General features: G+C 44.9%; 1 protein-coding gene across 1 annotated transcript in view; it reads left to right on the top strand.

Annotated features, from left to right (window-relative positions):
• The window catches only part of NIBAN1 (niban apoptosis regulator 1), a 163,080-nt gene extending 148,752 nt beyond the window's left edge, over positions 1-14,328 (top strand). The window contains exons 11-14 of the mRNA XM_007166954.3: positions 1,354-1,464; positions 3,965-4,072; positions 7,927-8,038; positions 9,733-14,328. Coding sequence (XP_007167016.2) covers positions 1,354-1,464; positions 3,965-4,072; positions 7,927-8,038; positions 9,733-10,868 — 1,467 coding nt within the window. The 3' untranslated portion in view covers positions 10,869-14,328. The remainder of the gene's footprint in view (positions 1-1,353; positions 1,465-3,964; positions 4,073-7,926; positions 8,039-9,732) is intronic.
• Positions 14,329-14,873: the final 545 nt, after the last annotated feature.

Raw genomic sequence — 14,873 nt, 5'->3', positions numbered from 1 at the left:
TAATTACTTGATTTGTCAAATCAGTGCTATTAATGTTGGCTGCAGATTAGAATCATCTGGGAGCTTTTAAGAAATACTGATGTCTAGGCCACACTCCCAGTGATTTTGATATTATCTTCTTGGTAATTAAAAAAAAACTTCTTCCACTCCCATCCCTACTGCTTTTAATATGCAGCCAGGATGGAGAACCAGTGGCTTGAATAAATTCCCTAACCTAGTTAAAAGTAAATCAATCAATCAGTCAATCACAGCTTTAAATTTGGATTTCTTGGGTCTACTTGATAGGTTCCTTTTTTTCCCACAAGGAACTTTTTCTCCAGGGCAGCAGTGAATAGCTCAAACGCGTTCCATATTCTAATGCTTTCTAAATGAAGGAAGGGTGTGATCATTGAAGCCGTTAAGAGCACAATTCTACTTCACAAATGTTCGAAGGGAGCTTCCTGTGGGTTGGACACTGTGCCAAATTCCACTTTGGGGAGCTGATAGTGAGACAGATTCTTAGATAGATTCACTACAGCGTTGAAAGTGCTGAGAGAAAGGTATTGTGTCGGATGCTTTCAGATCACAGGCTTGGGGAAGAAAGGAGATTTTTTTCTTAAAAGTTATAGGCAGGATTAAGTGGCACACTTTATTATCTAACCTCTGGGTTGTGAGGGATTAAAGACAGACAAGGAACAAAATTGGTCGATGGTTTGACTGAAGTCCCTTTGATAGTACTGGGCCCTGGTGAAACAGGTACAGGCACAAGTGCAGAGAATAAGAAATCTGAACTACTTCCATTCCCTAACCCACGAGCATGTCAGCCACGGTCTCCACTGAGCTCTGACCCTGCCTGCCTTCCAAGCCTGGCAGAGAAAGGAAGAGAAGTAGGGTGGGAGGCTGGAAAATGGAGCGAGAGATGTGCTGGCATGGTTTACATCCACCTGAAAGTGGAGGTGCAGAACTAAGGAGTCACCTCATTTCATTAAGCCCTGACCACAGGCACCAGAGAACAGAGGAAGGGGATGACCACAGGAAATGATATCCTCAACCCCACGGTCTTGGGTTTCCCAGTTAAGGGTGGAAGGAGAAGAGATGAGAAGAAAAGATACGCACATGTGTACATACATGCATAGATGTGTGTGTGTGTGTGTGTGTACTTCCCAGCCTCTTACTGATCCCACTGTGGCCATGGGCCTGTGCATTTCACAATCCATGTAGTGGGATGAGGACCTGTTGCCCTGGGTCATCCCCAGGGTAGTGACCATCTTTGGTGGTCATCGTCTCCTTCTCTCCAAGTTGATTTAGACTTGGAGAGGGTAGTGATCCCAGCCTGTAACTGCGGTCTGTTTCTGTGTTGCTTTTCGTTTCTAGCTAATGGAGAGTGCGGTATTCACTTTTGAGCAGTTGCTTTCCCCACATCTCCAAGGAGAGGCCTCCAAAACCACAGTTGTCATTGAGAAGGTTAAGCTCCGAGTTTTAAAGGTAAAATTGTTCTCTCATTTGTGGGAAGCACGAAGCAAGAATGTGACCCATTTGTTTTGTTAAGTGGAAAATACCAAGTTCTCTGTTTCACTTGCCTCCCCTTTAAAAAATCTTTCCCCTTCTCTTTCCTCCCTGAGACACCTGTGACTATCACCTAGCGGCAGTTCCCCCACGACTTTCATGCCTATTCCGCCATCTAGTGGCTGCTTTAGGGACCACAGGTCCTCAGCATCATTGTCGCTTCCTCAGCCAGAAGTGACGTGTCCAGGCTTACTTGCATAGCAATTGGACTTGATATTTATTGGCTATCCACTATAAGCAAAGGATTGTGATAGGTATTGCATGGAATATAAAAATAGGCAAGGCACACCCTCTTTCTTCGAGGAGTTTACAGTGTAGTAAAACCTATTTAAATTAACCAACATGATACCTGCTGTATGAAATTGTTTTAAATGTGCTTCATGCATAAGTGTATATTAAAATGGTTGTAATAATAGGAGCTTACATATATAGGTCATATCTTTAAGCTTTTTTAAAAACAACCTGGACTTCCCGGGTGGCGCAGTGGTTAAGAATCCGCCTGCCAATGCAGGGGACACGGGTTCGATCCCTGGCCCAGGAAGATCCCACATGCTGCGGAACAACTAAACCCCTGCGCCACAACTACTGAGCCTGCGCTCTAGAGCCCGCGAGCCACAGCTACTGAGCCCACGTGCCACAACTACTGAAGCCCGCGTGCCTAGAGCCCGTGCTCTGCAACAAGAGAAGCCACCGCAATGAGAAGCCCGCGCACCGCAACGGAGAGTAGCCCCGTTCGCCGCAACTGCAGAAAGCCCGCGCGCAACAACAAAGACCCAACGCAGCCAAGATAAATTTTTTTAAAAACCTGTTTCATTTGATCTTCACAAGAACTTGTGAGATCATTGGAATATGTCTCCATTGTAGAGATGAGGAAACTGACTTCCTAAGATATCACATGACTTACGTAAGCTCAACAGGCTAGTCCGTGGTGAGCTTAGAGCTAAAACTATCCCTAAGCCTAGTCCACTAATTTTTTATTACCTACTTTCCCTAAGCAGGGCTTTGGAACAGAAGATCAAAGTCTCACAGAGCCTAGGAGGTGGTCCCTGAATTTCAGACCTGATCTTAATGCCTCACAGGCAGTAGGAAACTCTGACAACCAAATCATTGAGATTAAAAGCAGTATTTGTCACGGTAACACACAAAATAATGAACCTGCCATTGAGAAAGAAAAGATAGTCTCAATGTCAACGCCACCTGCCACATCAACACAATTTTTTTTTAATTATGCCCTTTTATTTTATTTATTTATTTATTTTTAAACAGAACTTATTTATTTATTTATTTATTTATTTTTGGCTGTGTTGGGTCTTCGTTTCTGTGCGAGGGCTTTCTCTAGTTGCGGCAAGCGGGGGCCACTCTTCATCGCGGTGTGAGGGCCTCTCACTATCGCGGCCTCTCTTGTTGCGGAGCACAGGCTCCAGACGCGCAGGCTCGGTGATTGTGGCTCACGGGCCCAGCTGCTCCGCGGCATGTGGGATCTTCCCGGACCAGGGCTCGAACCCGTGTCCCCTGCCTTGGCAGGCAGATTCTCAACCACTGCGCCACCAGGGAAGCCCCACATCAACACAATTTTTACCTCTCAGGACAGTCCATCTCTTCCCTGGACACTTTTAACTACAAGAACATACTTCCTAATGCTAAGCCAAAGTTCTCACCACTGGTATTTCTAGTTCTACCCTCTTTGTTCATGTCCTTCTGCCACATGGTAGCCTTTGGTTGTTTGAATAGAGTTATGATTTTGCCCCAAGTTATTATCTCCAGTATAAATCTCTTTAACCATTCTTTATTTGGCCTGACCATTCTGCTCACATGCCTGTGACTCTGCTCCAGTTTGTCTGTGCCTTCCCCACTTTAAAGCAACACCTAAAACCAAACCCTGGTCTCTAGGTTTGGATGTTCCATGTGGAAAAGAGTGAATCATCATCTTTCCAGTTCCAGATACTGCACTTCTTTGGTTAACATGCCATGGTGTTAATGTAGCTGTGAGCCAGATGCTCTCTTTCCTTGCGGAAATCGTTACAACCTACCAATCCTGCTTTCAGGATGTAGAGTGAAGGAAGGAGATGATTACGACTCCCGTGGACCAACTCAGGACATGGGTGATGAAATAGTAACTCATCCCCCAGTTCTGTCTTCAACTTTCTAACACAGAAGTCACTCTGTTTTTTTAAATCTTACCTCAGTTTCCACATGTGTAAGAGGGGAGGGTCAGATGGGTTGTTATCAATCATAACCTTTACTTAGAGTGTGAGAGAATTGCACAGAAAGATCTCTGAAACCTTGGAACGCTACAAGGGTCCTCAGAAATTAGGGGGGGAAAGGGAGATGAAGTGAGTAGCTGAGTTTTTTGTTTAAGCAAAAGTGAACAGATTGTAATGTTGCTATTTAGCCTATGTTTCTATCTCTGTATTGACAGCAATATGATTATGACAGCAGCACCATCCGGAAGAGGATATTTCAAGAGGCGCTGGTTCAAATCACACTTCCCACTGTGCAGAAGGCACTGGCGTCCGTGTGCAAACCAGTAAGGGGACGGGTTACTCCAGAGCCTGCTGTTGTTGCCTATGAAGTTCAAGCAAATTTTTTTGGTCATGATGTGCTTACAAACAGTATTTGACCAGGGAGGGGTCAACAAACTTTTCCAATAAATAGTCAGATAGTAAATATTTTAGGCTTCACGGCCATACTGTTTCTGTTGCAATCACTCAGTTCTGCTGTTGTAGCACTGAAGCAGCCATAGATGATACATGAACAAGTGGGCAGTCTGTGTTCCTATAATACTTTATTTACAAAAACAAGCAGCTGGCTGGATTTGCTGACCCTTGGACAAGACAGAATCTCAAAGGGTAATAATCTGAGTTTGAGCCAAGTTAAAGGTTGCCATAGAATGCCTGAGGATACCAGGGTTTCCTCATTATGGTGTGACTCATAGGTCCAACGTGTCCTCTGAAACTTGACCTCTACATCCATGAAGAGACCTTAAGTAACACGATTACAGAAGGCTATTTGTTCTGTTAAATCCAGTAATGTATGCTTACTGAAATCAATGAAACTGAAACCATTTAAAGCTGCCACGAACACTAGGCAGCCAGTGACAGCCATGATTGTGAAGATGTGACTTAGTCTATAGAGCAGGGTCGTGGATGAGCCAACTATGGAGGCTGGGTCAAGACCCGGGTTCAAGTCCCAGATCCTCTGTGTATGAGCTCTGGGGCCTCGGGCAAGTCACTTTTCCTCTCTCTTGGCCTAGATTTCATCAAGAACATGGAGATTATAATACTTTGCAGTATCCTTCTTAAGACTGAGAAGGCTAGGGTGATACAATGAACATCTGATAAGTGCTTGCCATGTGCTTGGCACTTTCTATGGATTGTCTCTAAGATACTCATGACAGCCCTGTGAGGAGGTACTATTTATATCCTCATTGCACAAATGAGGAAGCCTGAGGGGCTAAGTAATGGGCCCAAAGTCACAGAGCTGGGAACCACCAGAGTTTGAACCCAGATCCCACTCACTGATAACATGGTATGTACTCAGAAAATGGTATTTACTACTACCTTTACTACTGCTACATGATCTATGAGCTGGGACATTTGCAAGGCCAGCTCCCTCTTGGCACAAATGATGAAGAGCTTTTTAGAATTTAAAAAGGGCTTTCTGGCAACTTAGAGAGTCTCCAAGCATTGGAACATTAAAATCCTTTGCATGAGTTATTTTACTGCGGAAATTTCTTTGGTCATGTTTATATTCTGTAAATGCTGTTTTTTCTTCAGAAAACCATGGGCATTTCTAGTACCTGGCACTTATTTCTGAGGGTACATTTCTTCCATAGAAAAGGATTTGATCAAATCAAGGCAGTAAAGAATCTGTCTATATGATTGTCTCTTGCCTGATGTGGATGGAAAAGTCCAGCCATCCAAAGGATGACTCAGTCCACCTTGGACATGTCTGCACGCAGATGTTCTGCTTATTTTTCTTTTCCAATTCCAAAGGCAATTTGGGGTCCTTGGAGCCATGTCCTCCCATGAGGGGAGAAGAGTAAGGAAAGTCCCCTTTCCAGTCTGCTCCCCTTTTTCCAGGAATCTGCAGAGTTGTACCCAATCTGTAAGAGGCTCTTGTGATTTTCAATCAAGAGAGACTGATTTCAAGAGAAAGGCCCAGCGTTTTCAGTAATGAAGGATATTGTATCAGGGTCAAGAAATTTAAAAACATCTGGATTTACAGAATGGATAAATTAGGGGAGCATCTGCTTCAGAGAAGGATTCTTTATTTTACTAAAGTGTGTTTCCCTTGGGTCTTGAAGTCACAGCTTCCAAGATCTGTGGTACTCAACCCAAGCTGCACCTTAGAATTGCCTGGGGAGATTTTTTTTTTAATTCTGATTCTCCCAGACCCACCCTCAGGGATTCCAATTTAATGGATCCAGGGAATTAAATATATGTCACGGTTTGATCAATTCAGTATAGAAGACCTGTTTTGTAAAGTTGTACGCATCACAATAAGTTCCCCAAGAAATGATTCCTCTCCGCAGAATTATTTAGCTGGTTGAAAGTTTAAAGGTCTACTGTTTATTTATTCAGCAAACATATATAAAGTATGTATCAAACACGATCCAGGCGCTGTGCCAGGACAGTGTCCCTGCTGTCCTGGGGTTCACAGCCTAGCGGCAGGAGCCAGGTACACAGTGGACTTTGCAATGAGCACAGCAGAGGCCTTGTGGGGAAGAGTGATAGCAGAGTTCAGAGGAGGGTGCCCAACTCTGCCTATGGGGGCAGAGAGGACTTCCCAGAGTCATGTTTTCGCCCAGTCCTGAGGTATGAATAACAAGTCAGGGGACTAAGGAGCGGAAGACCACATGGGGAGATGAAAGGTGTTGCAAACACGAGCCTGTGCCCCTCGTTTTGCAGAGGTAGAGAGAGGCACAGAGCGGTGACCTGGCTTGCCTAGGGTCCCACAGCTAGTCCAGGGCAGTGTCCAGTTCCTGGGCAGTGCTCTTCCCATGTGGCACTTTTCTGTGTGTCTGTCCTGTCTCACAAACCCTCCTGAGGTCATGGAAGCTCATGTCTCTTCAGTCCTGTGGCTTTCCCTAGGGTGGGTATAAAGGGGTCCCATTATTACCCACTGTGATCTGGTCCTGGGCTACAGACCCCCAAGTCCTAGCGCTGAGAGTTGTCTGAATGTGGTGGCTTCTGGTCACCTACTGTAAATCTTCTCCCTCCAGGTAAAAGGCTTTGAATCCCACTGCCAAGTCGCTGGCTCTCTAAGAACCAGGTGTCAGGAGCCCTCCTCCAGCACCATCAGGTGCAAGGATTACTGAGTTAATCACTAGGATATGATTTAGTTCATTTTGATCCATGCCTTGACCTCATACCAATAACAGGCAAGCCATGTGGAGACTCTTGGAAAGCAAGAAGTGTTAAAGGATTTTGCATGATGCCTGGATTGCCTTAGATGGAATCAGTGAGTTCCAGGGCCAGTTGGAGGGAAAGAGGAGAACATTTCTGAAGAGTACTTGACTAGAGATTCTCCACACCTGAAAAGGGGTCCCATCCTAAGAGAGTTAAACATACCTCTACTCTAGGACCCAGCAATCTCACTTCTAGGTGTACACTCAAGATAAATAAGTCCTAAATCCACAAAATCATGCACAAGAATATTCATAGCAGTTACGTTCATAACAGTCAATATCCATCAATAGGAGTATAGATAAGCAATTTTAGTTTACCCATATAATGAGTGCCATTTATCAATAAAAAGGAATGAGCTACTGCTACATGTGGAAACATGGATGAATCTCAAAAAACAAACACAAAAAAAGAATACAGGATTCCATTTATATAATTTGAAAGAACAAGAAAAACTAATCTATTGTGATAGACACAAGATCAGTGCTTATCTCTTGGGGTGGGAGGAGTGTAGACTGGAAAAGGGTATGAGGGTAATGGAAGTGTTTTCTGTCTTGATCTGGGTTATGGTTACATGAGTATATTTATACATTTAAAATCATTGAGCTGTACTTTTAAAATGTGTGCACTTTTCTGGGTATAACTTATACTTTAGTAAAGTACTTTTGGCATTTAAAAAAAAAAAAGCAGAAGCAGAAGAGGGAGGAAATGTTTTGGTTATGATGAAAAAAAGGAAGGCCCCAGACCCACTGACAAGGCCTTGAGATGATCAGAATCTCTGGTGTCTGCCGCCTCGAAGGGCATAGAGCACGTCCGCAGTACAGGGAATGGTGCCTGGGGAAAGGGAAGGGGAATGACCAATGCACCACACTCCAAGGGGGGATCGTGAGTGACAGCCGTCCTTTCCATAGCTCCTCAGAGAACTGGCATCTCATGCCTTGTCCCCTTTGTCTTCTTATCTCTTCCTCTACAGGAGCTTCAGAAGTATGAGCAGTTCATCTTTGCAGATCACACCAATATGATCCATGTTGAAAATGTCTATGAGGAGATTTTACATCAGATCCTCCTTGATGAAACTCTGAAAGGTAAGGAAGGTTTCCCTGGTGCTGGAGAAAGCTCTAGATAGAGGGGAGTACTCCTGAGTGGACCCCGGGAGGCCAGCTAGGTTTTATCAACAGGAATGAAAGGGGAAGAGGAAATTGACACGAGGCGCTGGGGAGACAGGGAACAGGGACGGAAGGGACGTCCCCTGAGCAGCCATGATTTGGCTCACACTCCACTGGCCCGTTAGGTATTATTTCTCTTTCAATCCACATAAGGACTCTGTGAGATGAGATTTTTTAAGCTTCATTTTTCAGATGAGAAAACTGAGGCTTAGAGAGATTAAACCCAGGGTGTCTCATGAACAGCTATCTTCCTCCAGCTGTTGCAGACGGAACAGAGGAAAAAGGGCTCTTCTTAGCCACAGGCTCACAACCCCTCCCGAGCCTGGAGGGGGTGATTCAGTAGCAGGGCTTCCCAGCTGCTCTGCTCCCTCAGCACATTCCTCACCTCCGCTCAGCTGGACAGAAAGACACTGGGCCATGACTCCGTCCTCTGTGAGTCTTGTTAAGACTCTAGCACCCAGTGTCCCAAGGAATCAGCCCTTGTTTGGGATAGGAGTGTAGATAGGAAAACTGTGATAGAAATAGGCTGGAGAGGGCCATCCCTAAAACTATAGGCCTGAAACATACCTGGTCTCCACAAAGAGCATCACCAAAACCCCTCTACAAAGAAAGCTGGCCAAGCACAAGCCCCAGGGCCAAGGAGCTCATCCAGTGAGACGAGGAGTATAAAGACGTCAGCACAGTATCTGCACAAAGGACGGGCTCAGTCAAGGCCACTGATAGTCCTCCATAGCACCTTCGGGCAAATTAGAAAAAGGCTCCCTTCCTCCAGACACCTGACTGCTCTCTGTCAAAAAATTGTCACGATATACTGATTTGGTTCGAGCAGGACATGCCACTGCTGCCTGCTGGAAAATTACTACGCTGAATACCCACAGCTATGCTGTCTCTGATGTGAATAGCACCCCCTGGGTGTGAGATCACTGGGCACCGTACACCCTGCACAGCCAGAGGTGGAGCTGATTGTGAAAAATGTCAGCTGCTGATGGTGATTGTTGATTTTACTCCTCTCAAGGCCTCTAGGGCTGAGTTAGAGGTACATAGGCCTTCGGTTTGGACACTGCAGGTCAACAGAGCTCTCTCTGCATGCTCAGTACTGAGGACCCATTACACTTTCAGGACTGGACTTTGAGTAAAAGCAGAGAGAGTTAAGGCCCGTCCTGCCCTAAAGGAGTTCAGTCAAAGTAGGCAAACTGGAGCCGCACCTACTAGCAGCTAATGAAATGTGATGGGGGCCTCCGTGGTTGATACAGATCATGCTGTTATAGATTTGAGCTCCTTGAAAGCCAAGGCCATATTTTATTCATCTTTGGATTCTCAGAGCCTGTCCCATAGTTGATGTCCAGTAAATGTGGGCTGTCTGAAGAAGTAAATGAGTGAAGGAATGAATGAATGAACATTACAGAGGTTCAGGGTTTGGAACAAGTTTGTAGGCTCTGGTCATCAGGGAAGACTACCTGGAAGAGGGTGGATGTAAGCTGGAACTTGAAATTGGGAAATTCTGATGGCCAGAAAAGCTGAGAGGGGAGTCTGGCTTCTGGATAAAAATCAGAAAATCCTGGTTGGCCAGGGCAGAGTATTAACATTATGTTTTGTTTTCTGGTATCCCTCAGTGATAAAGGAAGCTGCTATCCTGAAGAAACACAATTTATTTGAAGACAACATGGCCTTGCCCAGTGAAAGCGTGTCCAGCTTAACTGATCTAAAAACTCCTGCAGGGTCAAACCAGGCCAGCCCTGCCAGGAGAGCCTCGGCCATTCTGCCAGGTGTTCCAGATAGTGAGATCTTGAGTAACGAGGTATTCCAGGAGTCAGGGGAAAAGAAACAGCCGGGAGTCCCTAGTCCATTGGCCAAAGGAGAAAGCCTTTGTTTCCCTGTGCCCAGCCCGCCCCCAGATGGGGACGGGCAGGTCATCATTTCAAGCACAGATGACCCTGTTGTGAATCCTGTGGCTGCAGAGGACACAGCAGGAGCCCTGGGCGAACACTCGTCAGAGCTGGAGTTTGGAGAGACTCATGAGGGCCAAGAACCCACCCAGGAAAAGCCAGAGCCCACCTCCACCTTGGGCTCCTTGAAAGAGCTCAGAAATTTGTTGGCGGTGACCATTGAAGTACCAGTGGAATCTGCCGCGCCTGAGATTGAAAAAGATACAAGTAAGGAGACCCTTGTTCCCCAAGAAATTGAAAAAGAAGAGGAAACGACCCAAATCTACACAGAGACCAATCAAGCAGCTGCCTCTAGTCAGGTCAACGGCGAAGAAAGTGAGGCCAGTGAGAGGGAGGCCCATCCTCCCTCTCCGGAGGCTGAGGCTGGTGGGGTAGAGTTGGGGGCGTCTCCAGAGGCTCAGCCAGCCTGCGGGGGGCTCAGCGAAGGCGCCAGGGGCCCAGGCCCCTTAGAGGAGCCAGCAGAGGTCGGGGAGCCCACCGAGAGGGAGCTCACGGCGGGGGCTTCCGGACTGGACGCCCTTGAAGGAGGAGGGCCCAGGTGCGCTGCGGAGGCTGAGGCTATGCCCCAAGAAGGTTGCAAGTTAAGTTGTGACCCCGTCAGCCCCAGTGAGAGCCAGGTTTCTCTGGAAGAAGAGGCGGTGGGAGGGAGTCGCAGTCCAGCCCAGGCGACCGCTAGCGTGGAGGCAAAGGAGAGTAAGGCTGCCCGCGTTTACGAGTGTCAGTGGGTGGTTGAGAGTGAGGCCGACACCGATAGCCGAGATTCACAGAGAGAAGATCCCCCAGAGCGGCCCTCGGAGGAGTGAAAGGGACAATTTGCCAAAAGTCTTTCTTTGAACAAACTCAGCCAAAAGGATACAGCTCAAGGATACACTTAGGGGTTGCCTGCAAGTTGTTACCAGAAAAAAAAGAAAAAAAATTATGAAGTACTTCCTTAATTTGTGTAATGAAGCTAGAGGGAATGGGCGTAGAGCATGAGCGCTGAGGCAAACCTTTGTGCAGTGGAACTGTTCTGCCATGAATTACCGCTTTAGCATTTTGACAGGAATCACAAAGGTAACAGAGTGTGTGGGGTGAGAGGCAGCTGAGGGTGTCCCGGGAGGGAGGGCGCTGCGGAGAAGACAGTCGGAGCGCTCTGCACATTCTCTTCTAATGCACTTCAAGGCTTTTACATTTTTTATAAGAATGCAAAGGCATACTGTACATGCAGCTTCGCCGTCTACTTACTATACCAGCCTCACGGTCTCTTAAGGACTCGGCATTAGTCCACATTCAGGCTGCAAGAAAGGGAGGTGGTGAACGTCAGTCCCCCCTGATGTGTGCAGCCCCACAGAGCCTGAGAGATCATGCCCGAGACATCTCAGGGGAAGCTGAGCAGAAACGGAGGGAGGTTGTGGTCTGTGCAGCTGTCTGGGCCTCTTCCTAATTGTGCTATCAATTTCTTACTAATTAATCTTGTTAATTCTTGTAAATTAATCACTTTTTGGAGAAAATCAGATGAGACAAGGAAATTTCCTGGGCATGTTTAAGCCTGAAAGCATTCCAAATTAGCCTTAGACTGTGCAGAGAAAGAACTTAGCTGAATTATCGAGCATAAAGCCTACCAATTAAACAGACATCATTTGAACAGCTATTCTAGGCCATATGCTGTGTTAGGCACAGTCACAACAACAACAAAAAAAGAACGAAAGAAAGAAAGAAAAAAATGAAAAGATAAGGTGCTTGTCTAGTATAAATTAAAAGGCCCAAAGGAATTTAATCTAAAAGAAAAAATATGCCAATTTTCAAACCATGACAAATTTCTGTCTTTCTATTGAAACAGTCCTGGTTTATTCTCAGGAGGGAATGAAGTGAATAAAATGAATTAAAAAAGAAAGAAAGAAGAAAAGAGGGAAAGAAAAGGGAACGAGAAAGGAAGAAAGAGAGAGAGAAAAACCAAGCTATAGATCATTAAGTTCCAAAGATGTTACCAAAAATGGAAATTATTTGTTCAGTTGTTCAGCAAGTTGAGTCTTATGTCCCGGGTGCTGGGATACTGTGGTGAAAATGACTCTGCTTCTTTCTCCCAGAACTTACACTTTAATGGAAATAGACGGAAATATGTCTTCTAAATGGATCATGACCTTTACCTGTTAATGTTAAAGGTGGAATGGACTTACTTGTAAAAGATTAAAAAGATGTGTCCTCTTGTCCTTCAGAAAAATACCAGATTATTTCCTGAAAGCTTTAGTCCCAGTTCCACATCTTGAAGTTTCCTTCCACAAATTTTAATATTAGATCCCAACGTATTGTCCTAAGAGCTTGTTTTGATCATCATCAGCAAGTAGTTTATATCAGTTTTTTAAAGAATTTGTCCCATAGTTTGACCATTTAACCAGGAATTAAAATGTCTCCCTCTCCACCTCTCCATGAAGAATTGCTTGGACTTCTAGGTCATAAGGGATGAAAAATAATCAGTATCAGTATCCTTTCATATTGAATTGTTTCAACTTTTTTTTTTAGTGTTTAGATCCTCACGTTTGTGAAGGATCTCATTGTAGGTAAGGAAGGTGGAGGTCACTCCTCCCCTGGTCCCTGCAGTGCCCGTGCTCACTCATATCCTTGCGTTTGGCTCAGAATATTACAATTATGTTTACTTCCTGTCTCTCCAGGGGCTCCTTCCTTCAAGGACAGACACTAGGATTTAGTCATCCTGTGTACTTCCTGCACACACAGCCTTGAATAATGGCTCCCTGCCTTCTCAAGTCACTTTAATATCCTTAGTGCCTAACAAGGAACTGCTTGTGTCAGGCTGCTCAGGAAATGTGAGAACTGATCACCCACCACACCGCTGTGCCGAGGCTATTTGGGGCTTGCTGTCAGGCAAGGAGATGTTTTCACTTGGGCTTTCTGCCCTTGGGGAGTCTTCTCTTAAATCAAGTCCAAAGTCCAAGGGGCAGGTGGCCAGATGGTCCGATGTGCTGCCCAGTAAGGCCAGGAGCCAAAGGAGCAGTACCCAGCCTCGCCAAGGACTGCCCTTCTCTCCGGGAGAATTGTGGCAAGCAAGCGAGGAGGTCAGGGCCCAGGCTGAGCCCACACCGGAGCTTCCCAGCTTCCTCCCTTTGCTCACTTCAGGGCTTTTGGCACACCTTGGAAAGCTAAGAGATTTTTTCCAACCTTAAATGAGAGTACCTGTCACTTCATTGGATGGATGAACATCAATCAGTGCCCTCCCTTTACCCATCCGTAGACCAGAGGCGACCAGACACCAAGTGCAAGGATGTAGCTGAGAACACAAGGAATTTTTCTGTACATATTTCACAAAAGACAAGTCCACTAGATTAAGTCCGATGATTGTTCCATTTGAAGATGGAACAGGAAATTAAAGTGCATTAAAATTTCCTTATTTGTTTTAACATGTTGAGTGGAATAGCTTCATATTACCATGAGTTTGTCTTGCTTTTAATACAGACTTATCTGTATTGCTTCAGTGGTTTCCCTGTTGGAGCAAGGTTATTGTGATTTAAATGAGCAGCACGAAAAGCCTCTGCAGGCTGCTCTGGGGATCTCTCTTATGGGCAAATCGTTTGAAATGCATAAAACCTCAAGACATGGTCTTCAGCAAAAATTCCATGACTTTAGTTATGTTACTATTGACTTTTCACAAAGAAAGAATATTTTCCTTGAAAAATAATTAGCTTGTCATTTTTTCCTTTGCAGCTTAAAGACAGTAGTGCCTTGCATTATGCAGAGTAAACTCTCTTTTCAAAAAAAAACGTATTTTAGAGAGCACAAGGATAAGATTCCAGTTTGTCCAAAAGCTTTATAAAGAGGCTGAGTGTGAAGAACTACAGGTCTTCAGGCTCGATCTTCTACATTTTATTACAGAGATTCTCAAGTCTGGTTTTGTAACCCTCAGATTGGAGCCATTGATTTCAAAGGGTTCCGAAATTCTCTCAGACAAGTGATTTTATTTCTTTATAAAAAGCGGTAAGTGATATATGCTACATAGCCATTTTAATTTGGGGAAGAGAAGGACATCACTGACTAAAACAATAATACAATTTCACTAGGTAAAAAAGTTGGCTACATGTGCCTTCTTACTTTACCATAAACAAATGGGTTTTACGATTTGCCTTCTGAAGTCTGCAACCTCAGCAGAGAAATCTACACTGTGGATTGATTTTTCTGGTCACTATAGAAAGCATATAAACTTAAAACACTTTGTAACGACATATTTACCCTGCCAAGTGCCTATATTGCAATAAAATGTTTGTCCTTGAAGAAGTGTCCAATGTCATATTTATTTGGAATGGGGCTGGTTTCATCTTTTAAGCATATGTCATACTTGAGCTGAGAGGAAGAGTCCTCAGAGACAGAAAGGTGAGTCACTGTTGCTGTATTCTGGAACTTTTACTTTTCTGTCATCAGGAAAGAAGCCACAGGGAAGTCACTTAATGTCAGTTGTAATTATTCTTTTAAAATGCATATGCTAGTTTCTCTAGGAATTGGATTACGTCTGTATTACCGCAATGGGCAATTATTCTTGATGTAATTGAACTGCTGTTCAAACAAATTTGTTTTCAGTGGGCAACACTGAGCAAAATATTTATTCTTTCTATAATTATAATTAAAACAATATTTACTCACCAATATCCACAGTTGCTCATTCATCCATAAATTCATTCATCCAAAAAACGATGATTGTGTATGCAGGCGCTCTAGTGAGTGCTGGAGAAACAGAGGGGGACATGGTGGACATGGTCCCTGTATCAGTAACCTCGAATTCTCAGGGTGGACACGGCCAGGGAGAGCTCAGAATGGGTGGTTGC

The sequence above is a fragment of the Balaenoptera acutorostrata genome, chromosome 1, assembly GCF_949987535.1.
Source record: "Balaenoptera acutorostrata chromosome 1, mBalAcu1.1, whole genome shotgun sequence".
Taxonomy (NCBI): domain Eukaryota; kingdom Metazoa; phylum Chordata; class Mammalia; order Artiodactyla; family Balaenopteridae; genus Balaenoptera; species Balaenoptera acutorostrata.
This window is presented reverse-complemented; position numbering and strand designations above follow the sequence as displayed.